Source organism: Abramis brama, assembly GCF_963993115.1.
Source record: "Abramis brama genome assembly, chromosome: 21".
Classification (NCBI taxonomy): Eukaryota; Metazoa; Chordata; class Actinopteri; order Cypriniformes; family Leuciscidae; genus Abramis; species Abramis brama.
In genome coordinates this window covers 18,838,630-18,853,284 of record NC_139983.1, presented here as the reverse complement: position 1 = coordinate 18,853,284, position 14,655 = coordinate 18,838,630, and the positions used below count along the sequence as shown (strand labels likewise).

Sequence of the window (14,655 nt, the reverse complement as noted above, 5' to 3'; positions counted from 1 at the left end):
TCATATGGATTAGTTTTATGATCTCTTAACAAACTTTTTGAAGTGTCAAAGAGGTAATTGTGTAGCTGTCAATGGAGGGACAAAGCTCTCAGATTTCATCAAAAAGATCTTCATTTGTGTTCCGAAGATAAACAAAAGTCTAATGGGTTTGGAACGACATGAGAGTGAGTAATTAATGACATAATTTTTATTTATAACTATCCTGTTAATATTTTTGTGGAAACCAAGATACATTTTTCAGGATTCTTTGATGAATAGAAAGTATTCATTTCTTAAAAATAAAATAAAAATGTAACTAACCACAAACTTCTGAACGGTAGTGTTTTATTATTATTATTATTAATGATTTATTTATTTTCACAGTCAGTCACTTGGCCTGCAAGCAGTGGTAAAAATCTTGGGAGTGAGAAACAGCTAAACGCTGTGGTTGAGGTTGGATTAACCTTTAAACACTGTGCACGATTCAGTGATGTTGTGGTAAACTCCTGTTTGTGTTTGCACACAATCACACTGCTGAACACCTCAGACAACTTCTACTGCACTTTAGTCACAGAGAGTATCTTTGCATAAGTGTTGCACAGGGGAAATCTCCCAAAATACATTATCAACTGTGCTCATGTGAAAGGAAAGGAGTACATTTTGTTGTTCTTTATGAGCCTAATAAAATCAGCTCTTACAAATCCAGCGCAGTGTTCACAGAATGTTGGCTTCAGGTAGGTCATCTCCTGGAAGTTGTGAATAAACCCAGGACCCATCTTACACTGCAGCAGCGGGTTGGCACGCAGGAAATACGCCATCATCTCATCCTTACTGATCAATCCATCCCTGGACGAAAACAGAAAGGGATAATCATGATTTCCTCCATGCAGCTCATAAAGCAGTCAACACAACTCTTCCTTTGCTAGTGCTCTTCCTGTGTCACAAGAGGTACAGTATCGAAATAGAACCAGCGTGAGTGCAGGAGCTCAGGCGAAATGCTTGCAGTCACACACCAGTAATGCGGTTTGAGCGCTGAACTGCTAAGATAAACCACAGAGGACGCCTGGGGAATTTCTGAGTGTGTGTGAGAGTCTTTGCGTGCCTGATGCTGCGCGTCCTTCGCTGGGAGGCATGACCTTCAGCCTTTTAACAGTGCAGCAGGTAACCCACACTGAGCAGCAGCATGTCCTGAAGTGACTACACCGTACACATGCTGCATTTTTAACCTCGCATTAAAAATAAATACATAAACATTTTAAATGCTATATGCATTTATCCAATGATACAGAAAGTATCAGGCTCAAAAATTCACAAAAACACTGCACTTCAGTGCTCTTTAAAAATGTATAACTGTTGTTTAAATATTACATCACGGTGTTGTGTAGTCTGCGCACCATGCTCTGCTTCATTTGCAGCGATAAAACATACTTACGAATTTAGCACGGTTGAGAAGAACCCTTTAAGGAATTTCCATACACATTACATTGACCCTGTCAGAATTGAGACGATGTACTGAAAATGTGTCTCCTCCAATATCACTGAATCTCTGCCCAGGCTTATAAAGGATCATTGACACAGACTACGAGCAGCTCTCGCCAAGAAACGCTATTAGCAGTTTGGCACTGCAGGGGTTTGTTACAAGAATCACACATTTCATGTGTGTGCGTTTCCTACTTACTGGTCTTTATCAAGCACGCAGAAGGAGTCGAGGAAAGGGAAATTTGCTGCGATACTCTCAAAGTCTTCCTGAGATATATATCCGTCATGGTCGTGGTCATAGTTTCGAAAGACAGACTTTAAATGCAAAAAAACAAACAAAAAACAAACAGAAAAAACAGGAATACACAAGTTTAGTGACTGTAATGCAATGAGCAAAAGCTAAATACATACATACATCTTCTGTTAAATTATCTTATTCTTTGCATGTGGCATAAAAATGTGCATTGATATAATCTACCATATAACCCGATTTATCTAATAATAAACCATTGAGGGTTTAGAATGAAGAAGTTAGCAGTCACTGAAATATGCTTGACATAATCAGCCCCTTATATTCAAAGCCTGACCTGGCTTTATGGAACTAGAAAACAATCTGTGACATTTGTACATTGAAAAACTATGAAAATAATTTGGATTTATATAGGACATGAAAAGGTTTTTAATATCATAAATGTCTGTGAGTATTGTTGTTGACAATATCTTACATCCACGACCTTCCTGATGTGTTTGTTGACCACTGAAGGATCTGGTTTGGTTGTGACCCCAGAGGCCCAATCCAGTGGAGCCAGAGGTTTGTTGGGTGTTGTTGGAGATGTTGGCTGCAGAAAAAAATGGATGTTATAAAATCGATAATGTTCTGTGCTAATCTTTTTACAAAAGAAACCCTTTCCAGCTAAAACTCTTCGAGAGAGGAGGAAATATTTAGTGACCACAATATCAAATGGGTTTCAGTGGAAGATAAATCTTGTGAAATTTTTCACTTAAATGACCCAAACATGTTGAATGTTTGGGGTTTTAATGCTTAAAAAAAATGTTATGTTCATCAAGGCTGCATTTATTTGATCAAATAATGAATAAAATTTTGCTGAATTTTCAGCATCATTACTGCAGTCTTCCTTCCTGATCCTTCAGAAATCATTCTAATATGCTAATTTGGTGCTCAAGAAACATTTCTTTTAATATTACTGAATGTTGCAAACAGCTGCTCGATATTTTTTGTGGGGAAAAAAATACATTTATTTTTAAATACAAATCTTTTGTAAATTTCTTTGTCACTTTTGATCAATTGAATGCATCCTGAATAAAAATATAAATTTCTTTTGAACAGTAGGTTCAATGGGCCGTACAGCCATCTTACCTGAGATTTGGGGTTACGGGGTTCTCTGAGCAAGGACAGCTCATAAATTTCATCCTCTGTGTAGTACAGATCCAAGGACAGCTTTACACAAACAGACATAAAATTAAATTATAACCACTAATTTCCCTAGAGGGTAAAACCACTGTAATTCAGTGCTGCTGTCAGACTTATGTAGATTTACGACCACAGATGTGTGAGCTGAACTCACAGTGAGCAGGTAGATCAGGTCCATGTTGGGCTCCACCTGAGCCACAGCACTCTGCAGGGACACCAGCTCATTAAAGGTGAGATACAGCTGCTGCATCTTCACGATGTTCACTTTCCCATCCTCCACCCAGTCCGGGAAGACCACGTGCACGGCGATCAGGTCCTTCAGATGAACGCCTAGGATCGGGATCTTAAACCCTTCGCTTTCACTGAAGGCTTTGCGGTAAGCACAGTAATTACCGTTAGACGAAACCAGCTCTGTCATTTCATTCCAGATCTGTCAATATCAAGAGAAAATGACAGTTCCTGAAATTAATCAACCTTTTCTGTCATATGTTCTAGATATCACGTCTGACCATCTGTTAGTTTTTTCTTAGTGCATTTCTCATATACTAGCTATTTAGACACTTAAATTACACCTAAAATATATTTATAATAAATCATACTTCTTACAGCCAGTTTCACTTCTCTGGGCCATTTTAGAAATACTTTTCTTGTATTTCTCGTATGATTATGTCTAAAATGTTTCCCAATAGTAACGTGACATCAACTCCCTCAGCAGTGGGAGTTGGTCTTCAATGACAACTTGACTTTACGGAAAAGGGAGTGTATAGTTTCTTTATAATTCTTAGAGAATGTTGCACCTTGGTGACCTCTGGGCTGAGGTGAGAATGAGTTTCCTTCAAGCGGGAAATAGAGCTGTGACTCAGACCCCCGACCACAGCCATCAGTGTATTAAAGTTCTGCAGGTGGAGCAGTTTCTGGAAGAGACAAAAAGAGACAGACGGATCGTCAGACCGACAGACCGACAGACAGATAGATAGACAGATAGATAGATAGATACATAGATAGATAGATAGCTTTGATCCATTAGTTCACATATGATCTATGGTTTTTCATTTACAGCATAATTGCACAAGTGCTGGCTGATCTCATAAAAGCACAGCGCTCCTTTATTACTGAAGCTCCAGCAACTCGACAGCTCGACACTTAACATCTATTAGCTGACACGGATCATGCCCAGCAGGCCTTAAAACATATACTAAAAGCACAGGCTTTGTACTGAAGGGATGCCTGGGTGCTCTTCACAATAGAGGCGTTTCATACACCCCCGGCGGCGTGAGAGCAGGCAGGCGGTTCCGCACTCTTTCGCTGGCAGACATTAACATATCAAAGGGCCTGGAAATGTCATCTAGCTGCTTTCAGAACGCACTAACAGAAACTAGTTTGCTGGGTGAAGGGTCTCGCATTTGCGTAAATCAACGTACAGACAGCGTCTCGCATCAGTGTGTTACCCAGGATGCATTTATTCTCATCAGTTATTCAATAATTTCATGAGCTTCATCACCTTACATTATGTTACATTTAGTTGCATTTCCTGTACTTTGATTTACTTTCATACGTTTAATTTATTTCTTGCTCTGGTGTTATTATATATTACATTAATGCTTTAGGAACAATGAAATCCTTTTTAGACAAGTTAATAAACTTTCATAAATACAGATAATAGGTTAGATAATCTCTGATCTGCTTCTATGAATAATTTGTATTACTTAAATGTGTCTATCTTTGTCAGACATGAAGATGAATGAATGTTCTTACCTGTGCGACATGGATGTATTTGTTGATGACCTCTGCTCGGTGCTGAGGGGTGAGTTTACTGAGAACCATCAGCTGAACCCACTGAGAGATCCCATTAAACAGAGCGATGGAGCGCTCTAATGTGGGGTTATCTACTAGACAGCCATGAATCACGTAACTCTGGTAATCTGTGAACTGAGGACATACACATATTGAGACATATTCATACTTTAAAAAAAAGTAACTAACTTAACTACATTGAAACATGAAAACAGTTCATGTTTTCAATATGTCACATGAAAGCAGTTCAGCTATTTTCAAAGAAGCACAACTTTTCCAGTAACAAGTTACTTTTTGCAACTAGTAAAGGTACAGGTAACCTTACGACATTATCGATGAGTATAAATATGTTTAATTAAATGGTCAGTCCAATGTAGTGTTGGATTCTTTCTAGTTCATCCTAAACAGTCATCAGTTGGAAAGTTAAAATTATTTTAGAGAATTGAATCGTCTTTAATAGTCCCCTCTCTGTCTCGAATGTCAAATTGGAAAGTCCAATTCATTTGTTTGTATGGTTACTGTAACATAAAAAGTAAAAATACATGTAAAAAATAGATACAAAAAAATATGATTTACTGATTCATTCTAGTGAATTGGTTCACCTTAAATGGTCCACTCTCACATACAGTATATAGCTTTAGAAAGTCCAATTCATTCTAGTGAATTGTTTGGTTAATTTAAATAAACAATTAACTGATTCAAGCTTATGTTGCAAACTGTTAATGTAAGACTGGCAGACACAATGAGAACAAACTACTTTTGATTTATATGCCATGGCTTTTAAGAGCTTCTATCACATTATTTTTAACACTGATTAAGAAGGGAGCAATGGATAAAGGAAGGATGTTTGCTAGTTATCTAAAAAAAATACTTGAGTGTTAGCTGCTAAGAATAACAATGTAGGGCGATGGAAAAAAATCAGCAGAGCTGATAAGAGAACTAAAGTGTGTTCTCATATGCATAGTCTTTTTCTTTCTATATCACAAAAACAAACACACACACGCATTATCTTCACTGACGTAAGTCCTCTACAGCTGCTGGCTTTCCCAGGTGAAAGAAACACTCTATTTTTCCATTTCCACTGTGCACACTAACCGATATCCTCCTGATGGACTTGTACTCTAAGAAGGTGAGGTGTTCGGCCAACTCAATGGGTTCCAGGTGATCAAACAGCAGTGACGCTTTGCCCTTCTTCACCTGCTTCTTTCGCTGAGTCAGTTTACGCATCCAGTCATACGAGGGGCTGAAGGGACAAACATGTTTTAACTGTTTTATGTTCATTTATAGTGCATCACTAAACAATTCATTAAATCTGTTTTATTTACGGATTATTATATAATATTCTCTAAAAATAACAATAATAATGTTAATTGAATGTAATATTAGAAAATGGAACATCTTCTATGTAAAGTCACACTGTAGGCTACAAAAAAACATTTGTTTACGCTCATTACCCTGATACGACAAGACACCTGTCATAATCACAGAAGAAAATCATTAAATAATCTCATGAATTATTACGAAATGTAAGGTGCAATTTAGTGTTAATTAGTGACAAAAGACAAGTACGTAATGCTCTATGCAATCATTTCCACATAATCTGAATCAGTGATTAGAACACATGCACATTAGTTCATTAGTGTCAAGTGTTTATTAAAAGGGTAACATTTCAATTTATAGCAATGTATTTTCATTTCAATCAAAAAGGTAGTCATGATTAAAGCCAAATAGGTCAATAGATCGGCATGATCACTGTGAGTGTTTGTGTGTTGCAACGACACTCACATTGTAGAAATGTCAAGTAGTTTAATGTGCTCGTCTCCACCCAGCTGAGCGGCTGCATCTCGAAATTCTTCTGTAAGACGGATCAAACCTAGATCCAGATCAAACTCGGCAGGGAATTCAGCTATCCAGTACCTATACACACAGGTTTGAAAACTGTAAATTACATTGCAGTTGCAGTGTTTATCAAAGTGTACAAATGGTTCTCCATATTTAAAACAATGTTTTTATAGAGATTTTTTTCTACTCCACTTGATTTTGTTGTCATTTCAGAAAAAAAAGGCAACCTGCATGTTGTAACTGCAGATTGATGTATTGCTTTTTACATCGTAAATTAGTTTTAAACCATAAGCTCCTACTATATCAGCGCTGTTCTAGCTGCCATGTTTAATTCTGTTTGTTTTCAGGTAACATCCGAAACTGCAGGCTTGAGAAAATGTTCAAACACATTATCACCATGCTTACTTGTGGGGAAACGTGACCTTGAAGCACAGTTTGTCTGGACCACAAATGCAAAACATAGAAACAGCTCACGACTCTGCAAACATTTGTTTTGTTGGTCTGTGTTAATTAAACTCATCTTACCCTAACAAAAAAGTATTGAGGCACAGTGGTGGCATAATATGGTACTTTTGATGCAAGGATTACCATATTTATTTGCAGCAACATAGTGTTTAGATGGCACTTCATTGTATTTTAAAGCTGTGGTTCTCAACTGGTATGTTGTGAATCAAAAAATGCAATCCAGGTCTATCCTAGGTTGCTGACAACAAAGAAGAAGAAAAAAAACTAACTATATAATCCTACACAGTTAGGATATCTTACAAAATGACCTTTAAACGAGAGGAGAAACATGCTTCCTGTTTTTTCCCTCTTTTGTTGTTGAATTTAAAGGGATAGTTCACCTAAAAATGTAAATGTTGTCATCATTTACTCACCCTCATGTTGTTCCATATCTGTATGAATTTCTTTCTTCTGTTGAACACAAAAGAAGATATTTTGAAGAATGTTGGTAACCAGACAGTTGACGGCACCCATTGACTTCCATAAACAACTTGAGGGTGAGTAAGTGATGATAATTCTTTATTTTTGAGTGAACTATCCCTTTAAAGGCGGTGCATCCAATGTGCTACAATATTTTGGCAAATTAGGGCAAAATCGACAGATTGTGTACATGCCCAAAACATTAAACAACATAAAACTAATGTATATTGAGGACCAAATCAGCCTATTAGAATGACTTCTGAAGGATCATGTGACACTGAAGACTGGAGTAATGATGCTGAAATTTCAGCTTTCCCATTACAGGAATAAAGTACATTTACTGATCAAAAAAATTTGTGAGTATAAGAGATGTCTTTCAAAACATAAAATAATCAGTAGAGCACCATGGCACATGTTATATTTATATATATAAAAAATTCTACCAGACTTGGCCATTTATGCACAATTGTCCCATAGCTTCATATGCACAGGTCTTGTTTATGTGGGGAAGTAGCTTATTTCCCACAGACCTCCTGAAACACAGCAACAACTCCAGGCCGATTGGAAATATCCAGTGAATATCAAGGCAACTTTTAAAATCAAGTAACGTTACTTTTCCCCCAACAGGATGCAGTTTTACAAAACACTGACCTCCTTCATTTTGTGATTTTTTTGTTTTGGTGGCTCTCACCGAGTCCCCGGAGAAAGGAACGGATGAAGCGTATTTATGTCAGATGCATGCCGTTTATCATTAATTATGTAGATGTTTTTGACTGCCGGACTCACTAAGGGCACTGAGACATGAAAACACATTCCTTTTCTTGTTTTTTTTTTTTTTAAGACATAAACATCAGCTGGAATGTGTGCCCAGCATGAGTCAGAGTGACATCATGCAGTTAGGAGGTCACAACCCAAGGGTCTTTGCATTGTGTATCAGTGCATATTTGTGAGACCAGTGACAGCAGGGGTCAGAAGGTCAGAAGGCATTCAACAAAATTTACACTGATAACAGATAGGTTACACTAACTACAAGTGCGTGCGGATTGGAAAAAGAGCAAACAGTTTATTTTTACTTTTGCGTCTCGTACCAAATTAAAGAAAAACTGTATATTTCAATTTTTTTCTAATTTAATACAATGATTTAAATTGCTAATTATATTATTTCTGTCATGACATTTGGAATTATTGAATTATTGGCACCCCTGGTAAATATGATCAAAGATGGCGGCAAAAAAAATCTGCATTGCTTATCCTTTTGATCTTTCATTCAAAAAACCTTTCATTGAAGAAAAATAATTGAAAGTGAAATAAATGCTTTTCGTGACAAATTCATGTTCCTAGTCCCCCTGGTGATCATGCCATTATGGGAATATACTTCAAAGATATTTAACTCTTAACTCTAAACAAAAAAAAGGGGTGCCAATAATTGTGGCCAACGTGTTATGGAGAAAAACATTTATTTCATAATGTGATTTCCCCCCCACTTTCAATTCTTTTACTTCAATGAAAGGTTATATTCACTATAATTCTGACCACAACTGTAACATACATGAAATATCCCCCATAGCAGATCTATACAGGTGGTGCTTAGGAAGGTGGAGGGTTTCTGAAAGTGTGGTGAAGACTGCTAACAGCAACACTACCGGTATTTGAGTGCTGAGCTGCAGCTTATTGGTCGCTAATGCAACAGCAACCAATCAGCTGCGCTATGTAGATGTCAATTCAATTGCTACCAAATGAATTAATGTGTGTGTGTGTTTGTGTGTCTGTAATATCTGAGAGAGAAAAACTCACAATCCAATTCACAAATCCAAACAGTGTGTGTACCAGTGGAGCTTTGCTGGCATCTAATGGGGACAATTTGGTACATCGCCCAAACAAAATCTTACTGAAAGCTAATTTTTGGAGATATCAACATCAAATTTTGAACACACCTTGTTTAGATCTATCGTTTTGATTTTCTAGCAGTTTTAGGGTTCATGTTTCATAAAATATGTTTTATATAAAATAATGTTCATGTGTAACTTTTTTTACTTCATGCACAAGGTTTAAGGACCGATCAGCCCTGCACCATCTAGAGTTTCATGCCAAAACTTGGTATGTATTATATATAAGTATAACTATTTGAAAGTCGAACTGATACATTAACATGCATTTTGAATTGTCTTGGTATTTGCTTTAACGACGAGCTGCATAAACTACACAAGTTTGTGTAAATCTCGATGATCATGCTCTCCAGCATGACCCAGATAAAATGTTGTGCACATGGTCAATGCAATTTAGCCTGGTCCTACCAGACTCTCGTACATTTCATTTGTAAAGAGAGTCTGGCCACTCTCCATTGACAAGCGTTAACTTCCTTGAAGGTGGGTACTCTGTTGAAGTTTAAAACTATTGCATCTGCCCAGAGCCACTCTGGATCTGCCATAACCCATCGTTAACGTTTGGTCGTGACGTAACCCTACAACTCAAACTAGCGCACGACCTCAACGTCATCGTTCTCAGCCACTCCCTCTGTTCGCTGATTGGGCCGGTAAAAATTTGGCCGGAGAAAACCCACGAATATACCGCAAACCCAGACGGAGTACTGAAGGAAAATGAAAATTGAGCGGAAGTACGTAGGAGGGCGGAGCCGGGCTAAATGCAATTTACTAGTGACCTAGAAATAGTGCAGAAATCTTAAATATCCTTATTCATTTACATTTATCCAAAGCGACTTACATTGCATTTCAAGGTTCACATTTACATTCTTATCAATTCTTGTTTTCCCTGGGAATCGAACCCATGACCTTGGCGTTGCAAGCGCCAACGCTCTACTGTTTCAGCTACAGAAAAGCTTATTCATTTTACATTTATTTGTCTAAAAGTTTTCAAAATGATAAAACCTGTTTAAAAACCTTGTTTATTCCCAGAAATGAATTAGATTTTGATTCCCAGATGATTCATTGTCTATTCTCAAAACAAATCCTGGTTTTGGTGAAGGCTGAGCGATAGATCTGAAAACAGGCAGGCAGATGTGAATAGAGAGGAAAAGAAAGGTGGCCTGAGGAGATGTGCTCTGTGAACAATGGATGGACAAAACGCTGATTCATTCTTTGTTGTGCGCTAAAACACAAAATGTCCACTGTGGACAAACATCCATCTTTAGGAGCGATGCCTGTCCTTGTGACATCATCACTCTTCATGCTGAGCGCAGGCGACAGTCACGCAGCCTCCGGAGAAAAAGAGGAAGAACAGAAGGGGAATAAAAAAACCGAAAACACTAAATAATAGCCTCTTCACAACATGTTCTGCCACGGGGTTGTTGCTTAGCAATGCAAATAAACACTTTAAATCGTTCCGAAGAGGAAACTCATGGGGAATAAAGGGGTTGTTTATCTTGTTAAACGGAAGCTGTTTTTATTTACCTCATTAAATAACAGATCTTCAGTCGTGTCCGCTGGCAGTCATCTCCCCGACAGTCACGATACGTGATAGAGAGTCAAGGAGAATTAAACATGCTGGAGAATGAATGGATGTATATGCACATACAGTATGCACACAGAGCTATACAGCTATGCAATGAATGAATGGCATTGCATTACAATAACATTCATTCAAGTGCCATTTATTTACAAGAAAGATAGCTGACGCACACTTTCAAGTCAAATATTTCACAAAACTAGATTTCTTGGGTTTTTAAACTAATTGAAATTATGACTAAGAAAAGCTTGGACTGGCGTCATTTCCTTAGAGATGCCTCTTGGTATCTACTGAGAGATCTAACAGCACACGCTCACAAAAACGGATATCTACTGAAACATCACACACGCTCAATACTGGTCTGCCACAGGATATATAATCAGAAGTTTCCCAGCGAGCTCAGTGGAGGACACATACCAGCGATGCATCAGCAGAAGGGTTCGAGGAAGCTGATTTTCATGCAGCTCTCCTTCATCATCTATAACAGAGAGAGACAGTAACAGAAAGAGGGATAAATATTATAAGAAATATAGATTTTAAAAATATATATATAATATAATACATAAGAAAAAATAGAATGTGAGTAATAGAAAAAGGGAGGAACACATTTGAATATAGCAGATTTAGGAATAGCAGCTCAAAAACAGATATGATACGAGACACAGTATGATATATAAACATGAGAAAAAATGTATATAAAGATCTAATTAAAGATATCAGTAAAAAAATCAATGACACAGATTAATAACAAGAATTAACAAGAATTAGGTAAGCATTAATTAATAATATGAGGAGTGATGGCAGTTAAAAAAAAAACTATGACAATGATCAATTTGAGTCATTAATATGTTCATTCATTTTATGTATAGTAATCAGCAACTGTCTGTGATTAAGCAAACAGAGGTTAATAATCATACACAATCAAAGTAACCCATAATGGCATGATCAGCTGTGACCTATAACAGTGGTGAATTATGGTGATTGATATAATCATGAATTTGAATAAACGTAAGATCTAGCAACAGAGCAAATCTTGATGCACTAACAGATAGAATGTGGACAAATAATGGACAAAATGAAAGTTTTGCTATTTTAGTGTTCACTCACCAAACGCATGAATGCAGGCGTCCAGCAGTAGCTCCAGGGAAGCAGCCTTCCCCAGCGTAAACGACCCCATGACCTCCCGTCCGACCTGACCTCACTGGGACATCCAGCTCTCTGCCATCAAGGCCACCCTCTCTTTCTCTCTCTCCCTCTCTCTCTCTTCTCCTCTCTTCCACGTCTCCTCTCCCTTAAATGTGCTCAATGTGCTCAGCAGAACAATGGTTGACTGTGCCTCACTGCAGAAACAAACAAAACACTGTCAATAATTAAAAAAAAAAAAAAAAGTTACAGAAATATTTTATGAAGCCTTTCACATGCTTACACCAAGGGGCTTTATAGTGAATGAACTAATGAGGCATTATAGTGAATGAACTGATGCAGTTCAGTAATCACCTCTTGCTTTGGAGTTTGTAAGACCAATCTTTGTCTTTTTCACACTTTCTATGAATGCAGAACAAAACAGGTCCTAAAACTCTGACGTGAAGTCGTTTTTAAAACTTTTTTTCTACAAATGGCCAGTGAAAGGAAGTGCGTAACCCTTAGAAAATGTTGATCATCAACCTCAGGTGGTGAAACTTAATATGATTCATTTAATTTTATGAGGCATGCTATTTTTGCTACATTTCAAAACAAACATAAAAAACATAAAATAAGAATTATTAAAGAAATACATTAAAAATATTATATTAAACATAATATATAGGCTATAAATACATTATAATTCAGAATTTAGTCTAAATTAATATATCACTTAGCAAGAGCTAGCTAGTTTGGGTGTGTAGTTATAGATACACTTAAATTAAATATTTTATATTAAATAAAATATTTTATATAATAAATTGAATTAAATTTTAAATAAAAAATAATGTCTTGCAATAACTTGGGTATCAGAGTTGAATGCTCAAGTTTGATGAATCCAGTCAAAAAAATAAAATGAATAAAATGGAAAGTGATATTTTTTCTCTTCCCATCATGTTTATGTATTTATTGCATTAGCAAGGTTGCGCATTACATTTTTTGAATATATATCAATTCAACAGATTAGAGCACACACACACCCTGAGCAATTATGACATTAATGTTAGATTTTAATTGTTGAATTGAGAAGGATGGGAAGACATCTGAGGTGGGCAAGACTAAAATGACCATTTTAAGGGTGGATACGGGCATTTTATTGTTTTAAAACTAGTAGCTACTATACTAGGTTCATGTTTCATTTTAGAAAATAGTTTATCTAACATGTTTAATAGAACCCACGAAAAACAATCAATCAAACAAACAAAATTTGTTTTGTGGGATTTGTGGGAATTATACCATAAAGTGCCATCTGTATTTCTTTCCTTTGACTCTAACCTTTTCTCTATATGACAGCAGCAGACAGCCCAGTGTTAAGGTTGAATTGTTTGACTGCTTTCTTCTTCTATGAACTCCCTATGGCAGCTATCAATATTTCATCTCTCTCGCAGGAGCACAGTTTGCATGACGCTACATCACAGATCACAATTCCACACAGATGGCAACAGTGTCTTAACTCATTAGTGCTTATGAACTGCTCGTATCCACACATAAAGGATGACTAGCCCTTCACACTGCCACTAAACCTTTCTCCTCTCTTGGGTTGTTTTGTTTTATTTTCGTCTTATGTTGTGATGTGTAGTGTACATCACTTTTCCGGATGACGTGTGTTTTTTTCCTGTATCATTTATCTATGTAATCAAAACCGGCAGGGTAAGTGTGTGTTCCTGTGCACAAATAGCTAATAGATTAATTTTAGATTTGGGTTTATTTTTATTGCAGCGAAGATCAGAAAAGCAGCAATCTAAAACATCAACAACAAATTAACCTTCAAAATACAAACACTGGAAATCAGCTTCAGCCATAACAAGAACAACAACAAATGCACACAGAGGTTAAGCAGCTGCTAGTGATGGGAGAAGGGTCAGATTAATCTTGTGGGACCTTTAGCACCCTAATCTTTGAAGTAACACTTCAAAGTCTGTGTGACAAGTCATGTGTGAGATTCAATGGCAAGTGAGGTACTTGCGCTACTGTCAATAACTCTGTTCGGAATTCATTGCTGTTGTCTTGGAGATGGCCTCTCATGATGTCATAAATGACCCCAGTAAGTGAGGGGGTGAAAGGAAGTATGACTTCAGATGATGGAATAGACATGAAATGTGCAAAATAACTGCAAAAAACATCAGACATTTCCACCCTGATCCACATAAAATGCCTTTTAAAGTACACCTGCAATCAAAAGAGATCTCTGACTACAGAGATGAAGGGACCAGCGCTGTGGTTATAAATATCTCGATCTAATTTTCACCCCTCACATCTGTGAGTTTGAGTGCTGACGTCTGGAACCTGTCCTGACTCGCCTCATCCAGACCAGCACATACAGAGCCATCAGTTACACAACCATTACATGAAGCAAAATATGAGATATTTATAACTCAAGCTCGATGCAATTATAAATTGCATAAACATGATATTAGTTATTAGTGATTTGACATTAATTACTATTAAACAAAAACTGATAATACATTTTAATAGATGCACATAACAGATTTCGAAATTACACTCTCTCCAAAGAGAATTGAATCTCTCTGTGTTCCTTAAATCTTTCCCATATCCTTCTT

At 37.0% G+C, this 14,655-nt stretch overlaps 1 protein-coding gene across 1 annotated transcript in view; it reads right to left on the bottom strand.

The window, feature by feature from the left end:
• Nucleotides 1–14,655, bottom strand: part of rasgrp3 (RAS guanyl releasing protein 3 (calcium and DAG-regulated)) — a 37,667-nt gene that overhangs the window by 5,588 nt on the left and 17,424 nt on the right. The window contains exons 3-14 of the mRNA XM_084096889.1: nucleotides 12,020–12,252; nucleotides 11,288–11,390; nucleotides 10,858–10,920; nucleotides 6,470–6,601; nucleotides 5,780–5,927; nucleotides 4,646–4,819; nucleotides 3,688–3,804; nucleotides 3,045–3,320; nucleotides 2,837–2,917; nucleotides 2,184–2,297; nucleotides 1,658–1,773; nucleotides 678–825 (exon numbers count right to left, since the gene is read on the bottom strand). Coding sequence (XP_083953015.1) covers nucleotides 678–825; nucleotides 1,658–1,773; nucleotides 2,184–2,297; nucleotides 2,837–2,917; nucleotides 3,045–3,320; nucleotides 3,688–3,804; nucleotides 4,646–4,819; nucleotides 5,780–5,927; nucleotides 6,470–6,601; nucleotides 10,858–10,920; nucleotides 11,288–11,390; nucleotides 12,020–12,089 — 1,542 coding nt within the window. The 5' untranslated portion in view covers nucleotides 12,090–12,252. The remainder of the gene's footprint in view (nucleotides 1–677; nucleotides 826–1,657; nucleotides 1,774–2,183; nucleotides 2,298–2,836; nucleotides 2,918–3,044; nucleotides 3,321–3,687; nucleotides 3,805–4,645; nucleotides 4,820–5,779; nucleotides 5,928–6,469; nucleotides 6,602–10,857; nucleotides 10,921–11,287; nucleotides 11,391–12,019; nucleotides 12,253–14,655) is intronic.